Source organism: Rhinatrema bivittatum, chromosome 9, assembly GCF_901001135.1.
Source record: "Rhinatrema bivittatum chromosome 9, aRhiBiv1.1, whole genome shotgun sequence".
Taxonomy (NCBI): Eukaryota; Metazoa; Chordata; class Amphibia; order Gymnophiona; family Rhinatrematidae; genus Rhinatrema; species Rhinatrema bivittatum.
In genome coordinates this window covers 19,163,280-19,179,483 of record NC_042623.1, presented here as the reverse complement: position 1 = coordinate 19,179,483, position 16,204 = coordinate 19,163,280, and the positions used below count along the sequence as shown (strand labels likewise).

At 40.9% G+C, this 16,204-nt stretch overlaps 1 protein-coding gene across 6 annotated transcripts in view; it reads right to left on the bottom strand.

Moving 5' to 3' along the window:
* The window catches only part of MKLN1 (muskelin 1), a 315,844-nt gene that overhangs the window by 151,313 nt on the left and 148,327 nt on the right, over positions 1-16,204 (bottom strand). For 5 of the 6 annotated variants that reach the window (XM_029616983.1, XM_029616986.1, XM_029616984.1 and 2 more), the window contains 2 exons: positions 6,313-6,422; positions 1,065-1,257 (listed from right to left, as the gene is read on the bottom strand). In XM_029616983.1, the coding sequence (XP_029472843.1) occupies positions 1,065-1,257; positions 6,313-6,422 (303 nt within the window). Of the gene's footprint in view, positions 1-1,064; positions 1,261-6,312; positions 6,423-16,204 lie in introns of those variants that run through there. The other variant, XM_029616988.1, reaches the window with a different exon arrangement.

Genomic DNA, 16,204 nt, shown 5'->3' with positions numbered 1-16,204 from the left:
TGACATCAGTTTGCTCTGTCGCCATCTGCTGGTAGGGAAGTGTAAACCCACTTGTTCAGGATTATTTTACTGGATGCTAAGAAAGCAAAGATCTTCCCCAAAACAGACCAGATCCAAAAGTTGAGAAAAGTGAGACCCTCACCCAACCGTGAAATGACAGACTCCATGGAAAAGAAGAGACTGAAGGGGAACTCATGTGGATGCGTGGTATAATACATGTTGATCATTCCCAATGAGGCTCAGTCAAAGTTCTTGAAACTGCCATAAGTTTTCCATGCCAGGCTGTAGCCGATTATGTCACCCATGTGTGAGGACTACCTTGCTGCTTGTCCTCTGAGAAGCTTAGATTGCAGACAGGGAAAATACCTGCAGTACCTGAATGTAACCTGCCTTGAGCTACCAATGAAAAGGCCTGAGTAAAATATTAATTACATTTAAAAATAAGTCTCAGTAGAAACTTCTTTTTCAGTTGTCTGCCAGCAAGGGACCTTGAATGCTCACAAAATTTAGAGAGGGCAAGGGAAGTAAAATTGGGTAAAATGGTGGTCATCAGCCAAGTGACAAACTCTTGTTCTCTGCTCAAGGCTCAAGCTTACTTACAAACTCTGTCTTCTCCCACCTTCCCCACCCCCCTGCCCCAAACAGCGACACACAGAACACTCAAATTTTATCATCATACAAAGTTAGCAGGCTTCACTCCACTGCAGTTAGTATACAAACAACTGGATCACTGCATTTTAAAAACAATGGAGTCTCACAACAAGGAAGCAAAATACTAATAGATTTCAACAAGTGCATGGAGCAGCAGTTACAATGCTGAACACTTTGCTGGGCAATCTGGAAGGACCAGTTAGTTACCTTTAACTGCCATCATTTGCTGTGTTACTGTGTAAGTGGTTGATAATGGAGGGTTTACGTATTGATGGTTTCTGAATTCAGAGGGAGAACTTTTTTACCCAGAGACTATGTTTTTGAAAAATACTCTTATTGCACAACAGTATGAACCTGGCAGAACAGGTCAGGATGGTCTCTTGTCAGATTAGTGGTACCCTTGATCTGCTTACCATTTACAGCTTTTTCTATCAGTTCCTCACAGGCATCAAAGTCTCCCTTAAGCACCAGCTTGTCATGCAAGTCCGTCAACATCGGGTGCTCTAAGGCGATCTTCGTTTTCTTCTGCAGGGATTCAAAAGCTTCAGTGTAGTTGTGTTGACGAAAGTGCTTTAAACAAAGTCGAATGGCTTCCTGTTCACGGTACTACTGGAACACAAGAAAACCAATGAGTAAATCTGCTTTGCCGGCAGCAAAGGACTTTGTGAGGATTTAACAGGAGACACCTGATAGTGGCAGCATATAATATACTGTAAAAATCACTTATTTTGGCTATATAATTCTGAGTATTAGGCAGTTTAAGAGTGATAACACTAATCCCTTCTCGCCCTCGTCAATAAATGCAACCCTTTGGTTCATAATCTCATTCTTCTTCCTGCTCATAGGAAAACTACAAGCACTGCACTCGTCTCTAGGAATGGATGCAAGAACGCTCCAAGACTGTAAACTGCAAAACAAAGACATGTTGGTTAAAGAAAATTAACTGCTCCTTTGGACCAGGGTGCACCAATAATGAAGCAGGACATTCATTTTTACTCCCATTAGATCTCTGTGCTTTCCAGCTAGAGGGTTATTGGAACTCGAGTTTTCATTATTTTCTGTGATCAAGTTGTTAAGGGGACTCTGTGCAAAGAACAGCCCTCCAAATATAAATATACATACACACACAACTATCATGGGCAGGAGAAGACTCCTTAGGCAAAGAAAGCTCGGCGTGGCCTCCATAAGCTGCAGAGAAAGCAATACTGTCATACCATACATCATTCCTCTCAGCTGACTGCCAGTAACAGGAATGAAGGCTTTTATGTATTCCTTGTCAATACGGTCGTTACTAAAGGAATGAGACTATCATCAATAAGCTAGACCATTAAGAGGCATGTACGATTTAAAAGATAAGAAAGCAGCAAGATGCATGAAATGACAGATTAAATGAGATTTTAAATACCAACAAGAAAAACAAACCCTATGAGACCTCTTTTAGCAGAGTAAGTTAAATACATGTCATTGTCTTAAAGCAGAAATCACAAAAACAATTCTGTAGGTAATTCAGCCAGAAGTCAAAAGTGAAGAATCATTAAAACTGCTTCTTGTTCTGATGTTCTTTCTTATCCAAAGAGATACTAATTTCAGAATTTTTTTGACAGCTCCTCCTACTTAATTACTCCCACCATTATAAATCTAAATAAACGGAGGTGCTGATCTTTATTAAATATCATACATAGGAAAAATGGACAAAGCATGAACAGCTGAAGAGAGGATTCTAGGGAAGCAGCTTTTTAACATCAAGGTTTAGCCATAAAATCACAACTTAAGGACTGAAATATAAGAAATAAAAATGTTAAGATAAAAAAACTACCGAGACGTAGTATTAACACAAAAAACATAACAGTGTTAGATAATCTGAAGAATGGCACTGCTTTGATTTGTGGCTTGTTCCACTATAGGGCATTTATTCCAACATAAGGAAAAGGTCATGTAGAGCATTTTATGCCCACTTCCTATTCTTTTTCTAAGATGAACCATCCTGTTATCTTGAACCATTGCATAGGTGCTGACGATATAACTTATTTCTCAGAATTGTTTTTCATAGCTATTGTCAACATGCAAAGGTGGCAAGGAGGGAACAGACTGGGGCTCAAAATGAAACCACAGATGTTAACAACCATGCCAAGGAGAGAGGATTAAATAGAAATTATAATTATTTGATTTTTCCTTTAAAGGCCTCGTCCACTGCAATAGGAGAGTACGTGATGACACAGAAGGCCACTATGCAATAGTTACTGGATGTATTCTTTATATGGTAACAAGCGCACACAGTGCTATTTGAAATTAAGTTATATTGCTAACATATGGTAGCAAGCCCCCTATATAAGAAGCTGACAAGACTAGATAAAGAGCACTTCATAAATTGAAAGTCGTGTATGCCAAAGTCATTTGCGACAAGTTTCAAGTACATTTGAAGATTATAATCTGTCATTACAGTTCCGCTTTCCAATATGGCATTTCAATTATCACAATATTTTTTTAATGAGTTTTTTTTGATATGCATAGAAAAGAAACATCTCAGACAGGTTGTGCCTAGGGAGGTCTGTCCCGTATGCAGCCACTGGCTCATTGTTTCAAATCCATCTGTATCAGGGATACAAGAAAACCTTCAAAAATCAGCTTAATAAGACCACCAAAACATATAATAAAAAACCATCTAAAACGAGTCATTTCTAGGCAAGATCGCCCACTCACTTTACGACTTTTCAAAGGCTTTGTTACAAACAGCACAGCTGGCTAGGCTGGAACTTGAAAAAAGTCATTGGGGGCACTGTGCAAGAGGTGCTTTAAATATACAATGGAAAGTGCACAAATCTGGATTACTAACAGCAGTGTGGATGATGCAACATCAGTAGTGTTCTCGCAAGAAAAAGAACGACAATCAGCTGGAAAGCAAATGCTGGCATCTTTAACGTGCAGATGAACAAGTAAAGATCTCAGTTTGTGCCAATCGATCTCTTCATTTAATCCATATGGGGTTACTGTGTTGAGTATTGTTCACATTATTAAGAAATCGCCGACGTCAACTCCACAGGGAGATGGTCGTACAGTTTCTAATATAATACATTTTAACTGAGCAATTTTAGTGTAATTGGTGTAGCTCCTGTGTTCTAAATTAGAAACTATATCAGCATCTCCCTGTGGAGGTGACACAGCAGTTTCTTAATAATGTGAACAATACTCATCACAGTAACCCCATATGGATTAAATGAAAAATCGATTGGCACTCATTATGAGATCTGGTGCCGGTGCCGACCCGAGCCTGGTACCATGCGAAGACGGCGACCAGTGGCGATGCTTCCGGGAATTCTCCCGGTGTTCGGCCAGTCTTTCCTGGGCGCCGAGGAGGATTGAGATGATGCCATCCTGAAGCGTGAAGACACCGATGAAGGCCGATCTCCGGCCCCTCTCTCCCGAAGGGGGCCCCGGTGGGGGAGTGGACAGCAAAGACTCTGTTATCCACCGGATCCCCGCAGCCTCTCGAAGTTGATGCCCCCAATGCCAGAGTCGAAGGTTCACATTTTTTTGGAACTGAAGAGCTTCTCCATCTTATGTAAACGGGCTTGATGGCCTTTGGGGTCATCTGGTCGTAAAAATGATACTCACGTTGTCTGCGATGCCCCCAGGCAGAGGATACAAACCTCATGTGGGTCCGTGAGGGACATGCTCCACGGACGCAGAGGGCATCGACAAAAACCTGACGACGCCATTGCAAAAAAGACCCAACGAGCAGTCTGTGCCCAGCAGTCACTGAGAGCGAGACACCACTGGGAATCGACCACAGAGAAGGGAGAAAACTTACAGAGTTGGCCTACTGACTAACCAGTAGGAAGAAGAGGGACCTCGGTGAGGGTAAAATTGAAACAGACTGGGAATTATTTGAAAATACTGAAAAAAAAGAGCAGAGCTCCACAACCGTGAGACAATAGGTCCGCAGAAAAGAAGAGACTGAAGAGGGACCCCGATTGGACCTGTGGATAGTGGCATGCTGGGCATGCTCAGTGTGCAAGTCAAAGTTCTAGAAACTTTGACAAAAGTTTTCTGTGCCGGGCTCCATCTGATGATGTCATCCATGTGTGAGGACTACCATCCTGCTTGTCCTAGGAGAATTAAAGCGCTCCTTTGCTCGGCGACCCCGATGGTGTTTTTCCAAGACCAAGACTAGCCGTTTGTGCAGCAAAGTCTTTGAAAAGTTGTATTGTAAGTGGGAGACCTGGCATTGAAATGACTTGTTTTAGAGTTTTCTTATTATATGTTTCGGTGGACTTATTGTGCTGATTTTTGAAGGTTTTCATGTATCCTGATGCAGATGAATTTAAAACACCAAGTCAGTGGCGGCATACAAATAGACCTTCCTAGACACTTCCTGTCTAAGTTTCTTTTAAATGCATAAAAAATTTGCATAAATATCCTAAAAAATATTGTGGATATTGGACAGCAAAACTTTATGGTGACTGATCATTATAATTTTCAAGTGTACATGAAATTTGTTGCAAACAACTTTAGCATACACAACTTTACATGATGGTCACTCTTCAATATTATTATTATTATTATTATTTGAGTTTTTTCTATACCGGCATTCACGGAATTCGTATCATGTCGGTTTACATAAAACAAGGGGTGATCAAACATTATAAACGTGCATAAATATGAGAGTATACATTTAAACATTATAACAAGTTATAAAAGTGCGCAGAAAAATCAGTTACAATAAAACAAGGATGGTTCTAACTTAGAGAAGAAGCAGAGTATGATAGAAGTTTTAGCAAGAAGAAGAACAAGCAGTGTTTGGTATGTCTGTATCAGTTTAGTGGGAGCTAATCCGTATATATGAAGGGCTCTTTATCTAGCCTTGTCAGCTTCTAATATGAGGGGGCTTGCTACCATACTTTGATGGATTACTCCCTTCACAAGTTCTTTTAGATCTGGTACTATTATATTGCTAATGCCAGGGAGAGTACAGTTAGGTTGGGTAACAGGGAGGGTTTTCTTTGGCCCAGCAGTTTCTTACATAGTAATGACAGCAGAAGAGGATCTATTCTTCCCCTCCTTTGGAGTGGGATGGGATTTAGCAGCCTTCATTCACAAGTACCAGGGGACTTCCCCCCTATTTTATATTCCTACTCCTCACACACTTCAGCCCACTCACTGCAACAACAGTGCTCATCTGGGGGCAAAGTAACAGAGCTACTCACAGAATCCTGCAATCATGGACCCCATATCCAAACACTGGGTGTTACCACTCCATGAGGATTACAGCTCCTTGACTAGCAAGGGCTGTGAGTGCTACCTCTGCAGCATTCTCAGCCAACCCAAGGAGCAAAAGACATGAGCTAGGGAATTGAACTGAGATTCCTCTACATGACAACTCGATACTATGACACTACAAATTTCATGAATGCCACAGAATAGGCAAAAGTGCAAGGGAACTACAACAACCCCTTACTCCCCAATATTTTCTTCTTTATTCTTTGAGAGGCTAAAAGCATCCTCCTGAGGGAGCTGTGCGGGGGGGGGGGGGGGGGGGGGGGAGAGATAATTTTCACTCCTAACCGATGTTAAACATGGCCTGTTAACATGAACCATACAAGTACACCGCAGTCTATGACACAAACAATTCTTGGATCACGTGGGTCTGAAATGCAGGCCTACCTTGCTGTACCAATTAAGGCACGGCTGCACCACATCTGGTTCATCGATGCCATTAATTTCCACATACCAGATGCTAAAATTAAAGCTCGGTCCCCATGACAGAAGTGGAACTTGAAAGAGAAGGAAAAAAAAAGAAAAGAAAGATTGCATAAACTCCTTTTAGAATATTAAAAGGATTATTATTGATCAGACTTGCTGTATTTTAAGAACTAGTCATTCCATGAGTGAAAAAAAAAATAGTAGTGTAGATACCAATATAAAAAAAAAATATTGCAGCACTGAAGAAAAAACACAAGTGTCCATAAAACAAAATGGCTTACCTCTTATGGGTGTTCTCTGATGACAGCAGAGCAATGAGCCATACAGATGGTGTTGTGATCGATAGAGTTCGTCATCAAATTCTGTCACCTCTGAGCCATTAGAAGTCAGAAGTCATGTGCTCCATCTGTATGGCTACTTTGCTGCTGCTAATCAGAGAAAATAAAATACTCAAATGTGTTATTATATTTTTGCCAACAGCTTCCAGTGAAAAAAAGTTTAATCCAGCAGCTCTTTACTCAGAGTTCATCAATACGAATTGGAAGTTGTCCTAAAACTGAATTCCAGCATCAAAAAGCATCAGCGTCACACATTGAGGTCATAGGCTAGAAGCATAGGCATGGTTTTCAAAGAATTTCACTGTATAAAATAGCCTCTAAGTTTTTCTTTGCACTACAGCAAAATAGAGCATGCAAAAGTGTGCATGATTCGTAACTGGCTGTCCAAGCCCAACGGGACTGACTTTAGGCACGTCCCGGAATATGAGATCTTATTTACGTAAATTAGCAAAGAGCTTTGACAGAGTATTCGCATCCAGCCCTCTCTACTGACGTATGCCATTAAACATACAATATGAAAACTTGTTTTAAATAATAAACAAGGAATTGGAAACCTGAAAGAACAAGGTCCTCTATTTACTTTAGGAGGGTTAATAGCAAAAATCTCACAATAAATCCTAACAAATCTTGATTTGATTCTCAATTCCAACAAGTCAGAGTTCCTACTCATCAACCCAAATGGTAACTACACTGGTCCCTACTCACACAACTTATCTCCACCAGCCTTTTCCACTCAGGTCAGAAACCTTGGGGTCACCATGGATAACCAGCTGAACTACAAAAGCTTCATTAACAACACCATAAAAGATTGCTTCTTTAAACTTCAAGTATTAAAGAGGCTAAGACCACTCTTATACTTCCAAGACTTCAGATATGTATTACAAGCAATCATTTTCTCGAAGATAGACTATTGTAATTCTTTGCTGCTTGGTTTACCCGCAAACTCTCTAAAACCTCTGCAAATGTTACAAAATGCCACTGCGAGGATCCTGACTAAATCTAATAAAAGGGACCACATTACTCCCATTTTAAAGAACCTTCACTGGCTCCCTATCAAACACAGAATCCTCTATAAATCCCTATCAATAATCCACAAAGCCATCTATAACTCCACCCCAATGGACCTCACCATCCCTTTACAGCTTCACTCCACCTCTCGTCCAACTAGACAAGCTCAGAAAGGCACGCTAAGAGCCCATCCTCTCAAGACTTCACTTAGCAAAAGAGCTATTTCCACTGCCGGTCCTAATCTCTGGAATTCACTCCCACCAGACCTTAGAATTGAACAATCGACTCCCACCTTTAAAAAAAGACTAAAGACCTGGTTGTTCAACCAAGCATTCTCTTAATTTCAAACTTAATACCTAAGCTTTGATCTCCAGGAAGGTCCACTACTTTGTATATAATTACCCTTAAGTTATTATTTTTATTTTCTCCAAGTTCTATTTATCCTGTTCATTGTAAGACATTATTCTAAATACTGTCAATCTATTGTTGTAATGTAAACCGAAGTGATTAGTAACTTTGTTACCAGAACTTCGGTATATAAAACTGTTAAATAAATAAATAAATAAATAAAGACATTAATGAATCGCCTAATGGGATGAGGAAGTGCTAAATTACATCGAGACTTTGTATTTCATCTACTGCTCTACCCCACATATGCCCATATTTTGCCACTTAGCTTTAATTCTATAATATTACAATGGAAGTTTCAGAGATGTTTAGACAGCAGATAGGCAGAGCTGGCCTAATGGCTCAGTAGCATTGCTGATACCTGAGCTTCTGCTCTTCAAATTGGCCACGGCTGAGGATGCTGTGAAGGTCGTGTTTACAGCTCCTAAACGGAAGCTTCACACAACACGCAACACTGGCACCTAAGGAGGGCGCTAGTGCCAGGATCTAGAGCACCATCACTGAGAAAGCTGGGCTAGATGGAGGGAGAGGGTAAAATGAGGGAAAAATCTTATTCAGCTGTGCATGAAGGCACCAATTTAGCTAGAAATAAAAAAAAAAACAGATAAAGAAAGCAGGAAGGCAAAGGCAAGAAGTCAAGATAGATGCAGCCTATTCCATGGAATTTCTGCCAAACATATCCATCCATGCCATCTCCACAGTGTGCCCAGTTCCTAGTCTTGTACAGACTGGGAGAGGGATCTTCGGGTGATTGTGTCTGGCAATCTGAAGGCAATGAAACAATGTGACAAGGCGGTGGAAAAAGCATAGAGAGGAATAGCCAGCAGGAAAAAGGAAGTGATAATGCCCTTTGTCCAGGTCCTTGGTGGACTGTGTTCAGTTCTGAAGACTCTCACAAAAAGGACAGACAGGATAGAGGCGGGCCAGAGAAGGGAGACCAAACTATTGACGGACCTGCAACAAAAGCCATTTGAGATGAGACTGAAGGATCTTAATATGTACACCCTGGAGGAGAGGAGGTGCAGGGAAGATATGATACAGATGTTCAAATACCTGAAAGGTATTAATGATGCACAAAACAAACTTCTTCCACTGGAAAGGAATCTGCAGAACTAGAGGTCATGCAAGAGGGGCAACTTAGAATCAACATCGGGAAATATTTCTCCAAAATGAGGGTGGTAGATGCCTGGAATGTCCTCCCAAAGGAGATGGTGAAAATGAGAACAGTGATGGAATTCAAAAGGGCATGAGATAAACACTGTGGATCCCTACAGGCTAGAGGATGGAAATGAAAAAAATGGGGTAACTACAGTGCATTCAGAAAGTATTTAGCCCCTTTCACTTTTTCCACATTTTGTTACATTACCACCTTATTCTAAAATGGATAATATGCATTTTTCCCCTCCTCAAGCTACACACAATACCCCATAATGACAAAGCAAAATCAGGTTTGTAGAAGTTTGTGCAAATAAAAAAACCAAACCTGAAATATCACATTTATGTAAGAATTCAGACCCTTTGCTATGACACTCAAAATGAGCTCAGGTGCATCCTCTTTCCATTAATCGACCTTGAGATGTTTCTCCAACTTGACTGGAGTCCACCTCTAGTAAATTAAATTGAATGGACTTGATTTGGAAAAGCACATACCTGTCTAAATAATGTCCTACAGTTGATAGTGATTGTTAGAGTAAAATCAAAGCCAAGAAGTTGAAGGAATTGTCTGCAGACCTCCGGGACAGGATTGTGTCGAGGCACAGAACTGGTGAAGGGTGCAAAAACATTTCTGCAGTATTGAAGGACCCCAAGAACATACTGGCCTCCATCATTCAGAACCACCAGGACTCTTCCTAAAGCTGACCACCCAAACTGAGCAATCAGGGGAGAGAAGGGGCCTTGGTCCTGGATGTGATCACTCTGACAGAACTCCAGCGTTCCGCTGTGGAGATGGGAGAATCTTCCAGAAGGACAAATCATCTCTGCAGCACACCACCAATCAAGCCTTTATGGTAGAGTGGCCAGATGGAAACCACTCCTCAGTAAGAGACACATGACAGCCCATTTGGAGTTTGCAAAAAGGCACTTAAAGGACACTCAGAGCATGAGAAACAAGATTCTCTGGTCTGATGAAATCAAGATTGAACTCTTTGGCTGGAATGTCAAGCATCATTTCTGGAGGAAACCAGGCACCGCTCATCCCTACGGTGAAGCATGGTGGTGGTAGCATCATGCTGTGGGGATGTTTTTCAGCTGCAGGAACTGGGAGACTAGTCAGGATTGAGGGAAAGATAAACGGAGCAAAGTAACGAGATCCTAGATGAAAAAATGCTCCGGAGTGCTCTGGACCTCAGACTGGGGTGATTCACCTTCCAACAGGACAACAACACTAAGCACATAACCAAGACAACACAGGAGTGGCTTTGGGACAGGTTTGTGACTGTTCTTGAGTGGGCCAAGCAGAGCCCAGACTTGAACCGGATCAAACATCTCTGGAGAGACCTGAAAATAGCTGGGCATAGACGCTCCCGTCCAACCTGACAGATCTTGAGCAGATCTACAGAGAAGAATGGGAGAAAATCCCCAAATCCAGGTGTGCAAAGATTGTAGTGTCATACCCAAGAAGACTTGAGGCTGTAATTGCTGCAAAAGGTGCCTCAAAATACTGAGTAAAGGGGGTCTTAATACTTATGTAAATGTGATTTTCAGTTTTTGTTTTTTTCAGTTTGCACAAATTTCTATAAACCTGATTTTGCTTTGTCATTATAGAGTACTATGTATAGATTGGGGAGGGAAAAATATATTTTATACATTTAGAATAAGGGTATAATGTAACAAAATGTGGAAAAAGTGAAAATATCTGAATACTTTCTGAATGTACTCTACATTAACTTTAGGTGTAAAACTTCTGCATGGGGGTAGCTTGCATGGATCGGCAGTTACTACTACCCGTAACAGACGGCGAGGGAGTAAGCTGCACAGAGCAGCAGTTACTACAAAAAGCAACTTGTTAGGCAGAGTGGATGGACCTTTGGTCTTTATCTGCCATCATTTACTATGTTACTATTTTTGTCACAATATACATACATGTAAGGTTCACCTCTGGATCCCTTCGACCATAATGTTAACAGCAAGTCCAGTGTTGCACATTATGAACATTTAATATGCTCTGTAATGCTGTCACATTTTTTAAACAATAATATCCTACTGGGGGAAGACAAAGGAGAGAACAGGAAGATAAAAAAAATGTCTATACCTTTAAGTACAGAATCAAAATCTCAACTGAATCAAATCTCAGTATACCTGGAGGATATAATAGGGCAAACTGACAAAGAGTAGCAAATCACCTGGATCAGATGGTATACATCCCAGAGTCCTGAAAGAACTGAAAAATGAAACTGCAAACCTGTTAATAGTAATTTGTAAACCACATTTAAATTGTCTATGGCAGTGGTTCTCAACCTTTTTCCCATTGTGACACACCGGACAGGCCAAGCTCACATGTGTGACACACTGCTCATTACAATTCACGGTGAAAATAAAAAGTAAAGGTTCGGTAATTATTTTTGTTTAAAATGACACAAGGAAAAGATACATATTCTGTCTGAACAGAAATTGCATAAATAGTAAACATCCCACACCAAAACAGCACCAATTTACAGCACTTAAACAGTAACCACCTTACCTAAGAAAAGGCAACACTGAAATATTACACCAGGCCTTAAAACACCAATACATCTATTAGGAAAACAGACCAAGTCAGGCTGCTATAGAGCCCTACACAGAAACTACACGCCAGCAGAAAACCTCACCTGAGTCACATGTACTGACCCTCACCTAACAAAGAATAAAGAGACCAAAACGCATAGCTAGAAGCATACAGACAAAAACTAAACTGGAAACCGCAACAAGCCAGTCTCTGTATGCAGTGTAATAAAGGAAAAAAGAAACATCACCCATCCTTATAAAACAAATCAAGAAATATAAAATCAGTAGCAGTAAAACTGTACTAACAAAAAGAACATATTATTTCAAAACAGCTGATGAGTGGAATATCCAATAATTTAAAACTCATAAAAAATTTCTAAATACCAATAAAATATTTCAAAATAGCAGACACAAAGAACCAGTAATGAAAAATAAGGATACAAAAATGTTTTTGCTCTGCATACCTGGAAACGTTTGATATCCAGGTGTCCTGAGATTGTTTTGAATTAGCAGGAGGAGGGGTGGTTTGCTTGGAACTTTCTCCTCTCTCTCAGTCACATACCAGCGCTCTCTCTCACACTGGCTCTCAATTACACACCTATACACACATGCTCTCAGTCACTCACATATACACATGCTTTTTCTCTCAATTATATAGGCTCTTAATTACACATTTACACACATGCTGTCTATCTTTTCACGCTTACACACACAGGCTTTCAATCACACACATATATGCTGTCTTTTTCTCTCACACACAGACTCTCATTCACATGCTTACAAACATGCTCTCTCTCTCCTTCTCTCATTTACACACAGGCTCTCAATCACATACTCACATGCTCCCTCACCTAAACCAGCTCTCAGTCACACACAGACACACATGCTCTCTCTCTTACTTATACGCACAGGCTCTTAATCATACATACACATGATCTCTCTTACACACAAAGGATCTCAATCATACACACACACACTTTCACCCAAACAGGTTTGCAATCTCAAACTTACACATACAGGTTCCCAATTGTAAACTTACATTCATTGCTCTCTCTCTCACAGGGAGGCTCTCAATCATAGACATATTCTCTTTCACATATACAGGCTCTCAATCACACACATACATGCTATCTCACTCACACACACACATACACACACAGGATCTCAAACAGACATGTTTGCTTGCTCATTCACTCTCTCTCCCTCCCCCTGGAACTAGCGGCAGCAGCAGCCTCCTCCCAATCCTAAGCTTCATTTTCAGCCCTTGCGGAGGAGGAGTCCCATCAGCCACGGGGGTTGACGTTCTTCTTCCTTTTTCTCCGAGCCACGCTGCTCATTCCTCCGGCTGCGCCTCTCCTCTCTTCGGGCCGACGCTGACACACTAGCATGGTCTCTTCTTCCCACGCACACACCTGATGCTCACCACTTCCTCTTCCGGGCCGCGGGGGGCTGCGGGAATAAGAGACCATGCCGGTGCCGCTGACTCCAGCTGTCCTGCCGCGTTCTGCCCGGGCTGACAGCATTTTAAGCTCGGGCAGAGGAGGACCAGGGAGCAGCTGGGTCAGCGGGGGACCGGGAAGTGTGGCGACACACCGGTTGAGAACCACTGGTCTATGGTACTTAAAGATTGGAGGGTTACCATTGTAACACCAATTTTTAAAAAAGGATCCAGAGGTGATCCAGTACACTACAGATCAGTGAGTCTGATGTCTGTACCAGGTAAAATGGTAGAAACTATCATAAAGAACAAAATTGCTGAACATATAGACAGACATAGTTTAATGGGAAAAGCAGACATGGATTTAGCCAAGGGAAGTCTTGCCTCACCCAAACTGTTACATTTTTTTGAGGGCATAAAACATGTGGATAAATGTGAGTCAACTGATATAGTATATCTGGATTTCCAGAAAGCATTTGACAAAATCCCTCATGAGAGACTTCTTAGGAAATTAAAAAGTCATGGGATAGGGGCAGTGTTCTATTGTGAATTGCCAACTGGTTAAAAGATAGAAAACAGAATAGGGCTAAATGTAAATTTTCCTGAAGAAAGGTGAATAGTGGCATGCCCCAGGGATCTGTTCTGGGACTACTGCTTTTTAATATATTTATAAACAACCTGCAAAATGATAACAACAAAAGAAGTGATCAAATTTGCTGATGACACCAAATTATTCAAAGTTGTTAAATCACATGAGGATTGTGAGAAACTGCAAGACCACCTTGCAAAACTGGGAGACTGGGCATGCAAATGGCAAAATAAATTTGATGTGGACAGGGAAGAGTAACGCAAATTACAACTACACAATGCAAGGTTCTACATTAGGAGTAACCATTCAGGAAAAGGATCTAGGTATCATCGTTAATTCACTGAAATCTTCTACTCAGCTTGCAGCAGCAGCAAGAAAGCAAACAGAATGCTAGGAATTATTAGGAAAGTAACAGAGAATAAAACATAATATCATGTCTCTGGTATTGCTCCATGGTGCAACCTCATCTTGAATGTTGTGTACAGTTCTAGTCACATCTCAAAAAAGATATAGCAGAATTAGATACATAGAAGAGCAACCAAAATTATAAAGGGGCTGGAACGAGTGCCCTATGAGGAAAGGCTAAAGAGGTTAGGACTCTTCAGCTTGGAGAAGAGACGGCTGAGGAGAGATAAGACAGAGGTTCATAAAATGAGTGGCGTGAACGAGTAAACGTTAATCGGTTGTTTACTCTTTCAAAAGACCAGGGGACATACAATCTCAAACACTTCCTCTACGCTGACGATATTCAGGTCCTGATCCCCATCGAAGAGTCGCTCGCAAAAACTCTGTCTCACTGGGAAACCTGCCTCCAAAATATCAAACAGCTTCTCACAAGTCTCAACTTGATACTAAATTCATCAAAAATGGAACTTCTACTCATCACACCAGAAAACAGCTCCCTCACACACACTCATCCTACCGTTCCAAATACTACACAAGTGAGAGACCTAGGAGTTCTAACTGACAATCACCTAAACCTGAAAGCTAACATCAACAAAACCACCAGAGACTGCTTTTATAAGCTCCAAGTGCTGAAAAGAATACGACCTCTCTTCCACACACATGACTTTAGAACGATTCTACAATCAATCATTTTCGCAAAGCTGGACTATTGTAACACCATCTTGCTTGGTCTCCCCTCATCACACACAAAACCTCTGCAAATGGTCCAAAATGCCTCCGCCCGTATACTCACTAACACCAGGAGAAGAGAACACATAACCCCTATCCTGATGGGCCTCCACTGGCTGCCCATCCACTTCAGAATAATCTACAAGGCCATTCTCACCATTTTCAAAAACATCCATCAATTAGCCCCAATTGATCTTCACATCCCCCTCCGATTACACAACTCAACAAGACCGACAAGAGATGCTTACAAAGGATCACTTCAAGTACCTCCAGCCAAAACTACCACACACATCACGCTTAGAGATCGGGCATTCTCCACAGCCGGTCCAACTTTATGGAACTCCATTCCCCCGGATCTTAGAATGGAACCCAGCATCTCAACATTCAAGAAAAGACTCAAGACGTGGCTGTTCACGCAGGCCTTTCCTAACTCCAACACTATGTAACTCCCATCAATCATCACGCTCCGCTAGTAATAGCGTTAATAGCCACCTCTTACAATGTTATTTATACTTATATATAATTATCTGATCTTCATTTTCCTTCTCACTCCAAGTTATTGATTTCCTTGTTATATGTAACTGCTTTTCTGCACTATTGTTCAAATTGTAAAGTTTGTTATAATTGCACCCCTGTTTCTTGTGAACCAGCATGATGGGACTACCGTCTTGAATGTTGGTATATAAAAAACTTAAATAAATAAATAAATTAAAATAAACAATGAAGTTACTGGGTAATACATTTAAAACTAATAAGAGAAAATATTTTTTTTACTCAACGCATAATTAAGCTATGAAATTCTTTGCCAGAGGATGTGGTGAAAGATATTAGTGTAGCTGTATCTAAAAAAAGGTTTGGAGAAGTTCCTGGAGGAAAAGTTCATAAACCATTATTAAGCTAGAGTTGCAGAATCCACGTATCTCTGGGATAAGCAGTATGTAATCTATCTTCACCTTGGGAGCCTGTCAAGTACTTGTGACCTGGCTTGGACACTGTTGAAAACAGGATACTGGGCTTGATGGAGCTTTGGTCTGACCCAGTATGGCATGTTCTTATGTTCTAAGAAATTCTAGAAGCAGCTCAAACATTTTTTCCACTTGGAACCCAATACACAGCTGTAAAAATCCCACCACAAAACACAAGTACTTTAATTTCACAGTTTTAATGCTGGCTCTCCCTTATACTCTATGTTCCTATTCAAGCCTCCTTAAAGGAGATTATCTTTAGAATCAT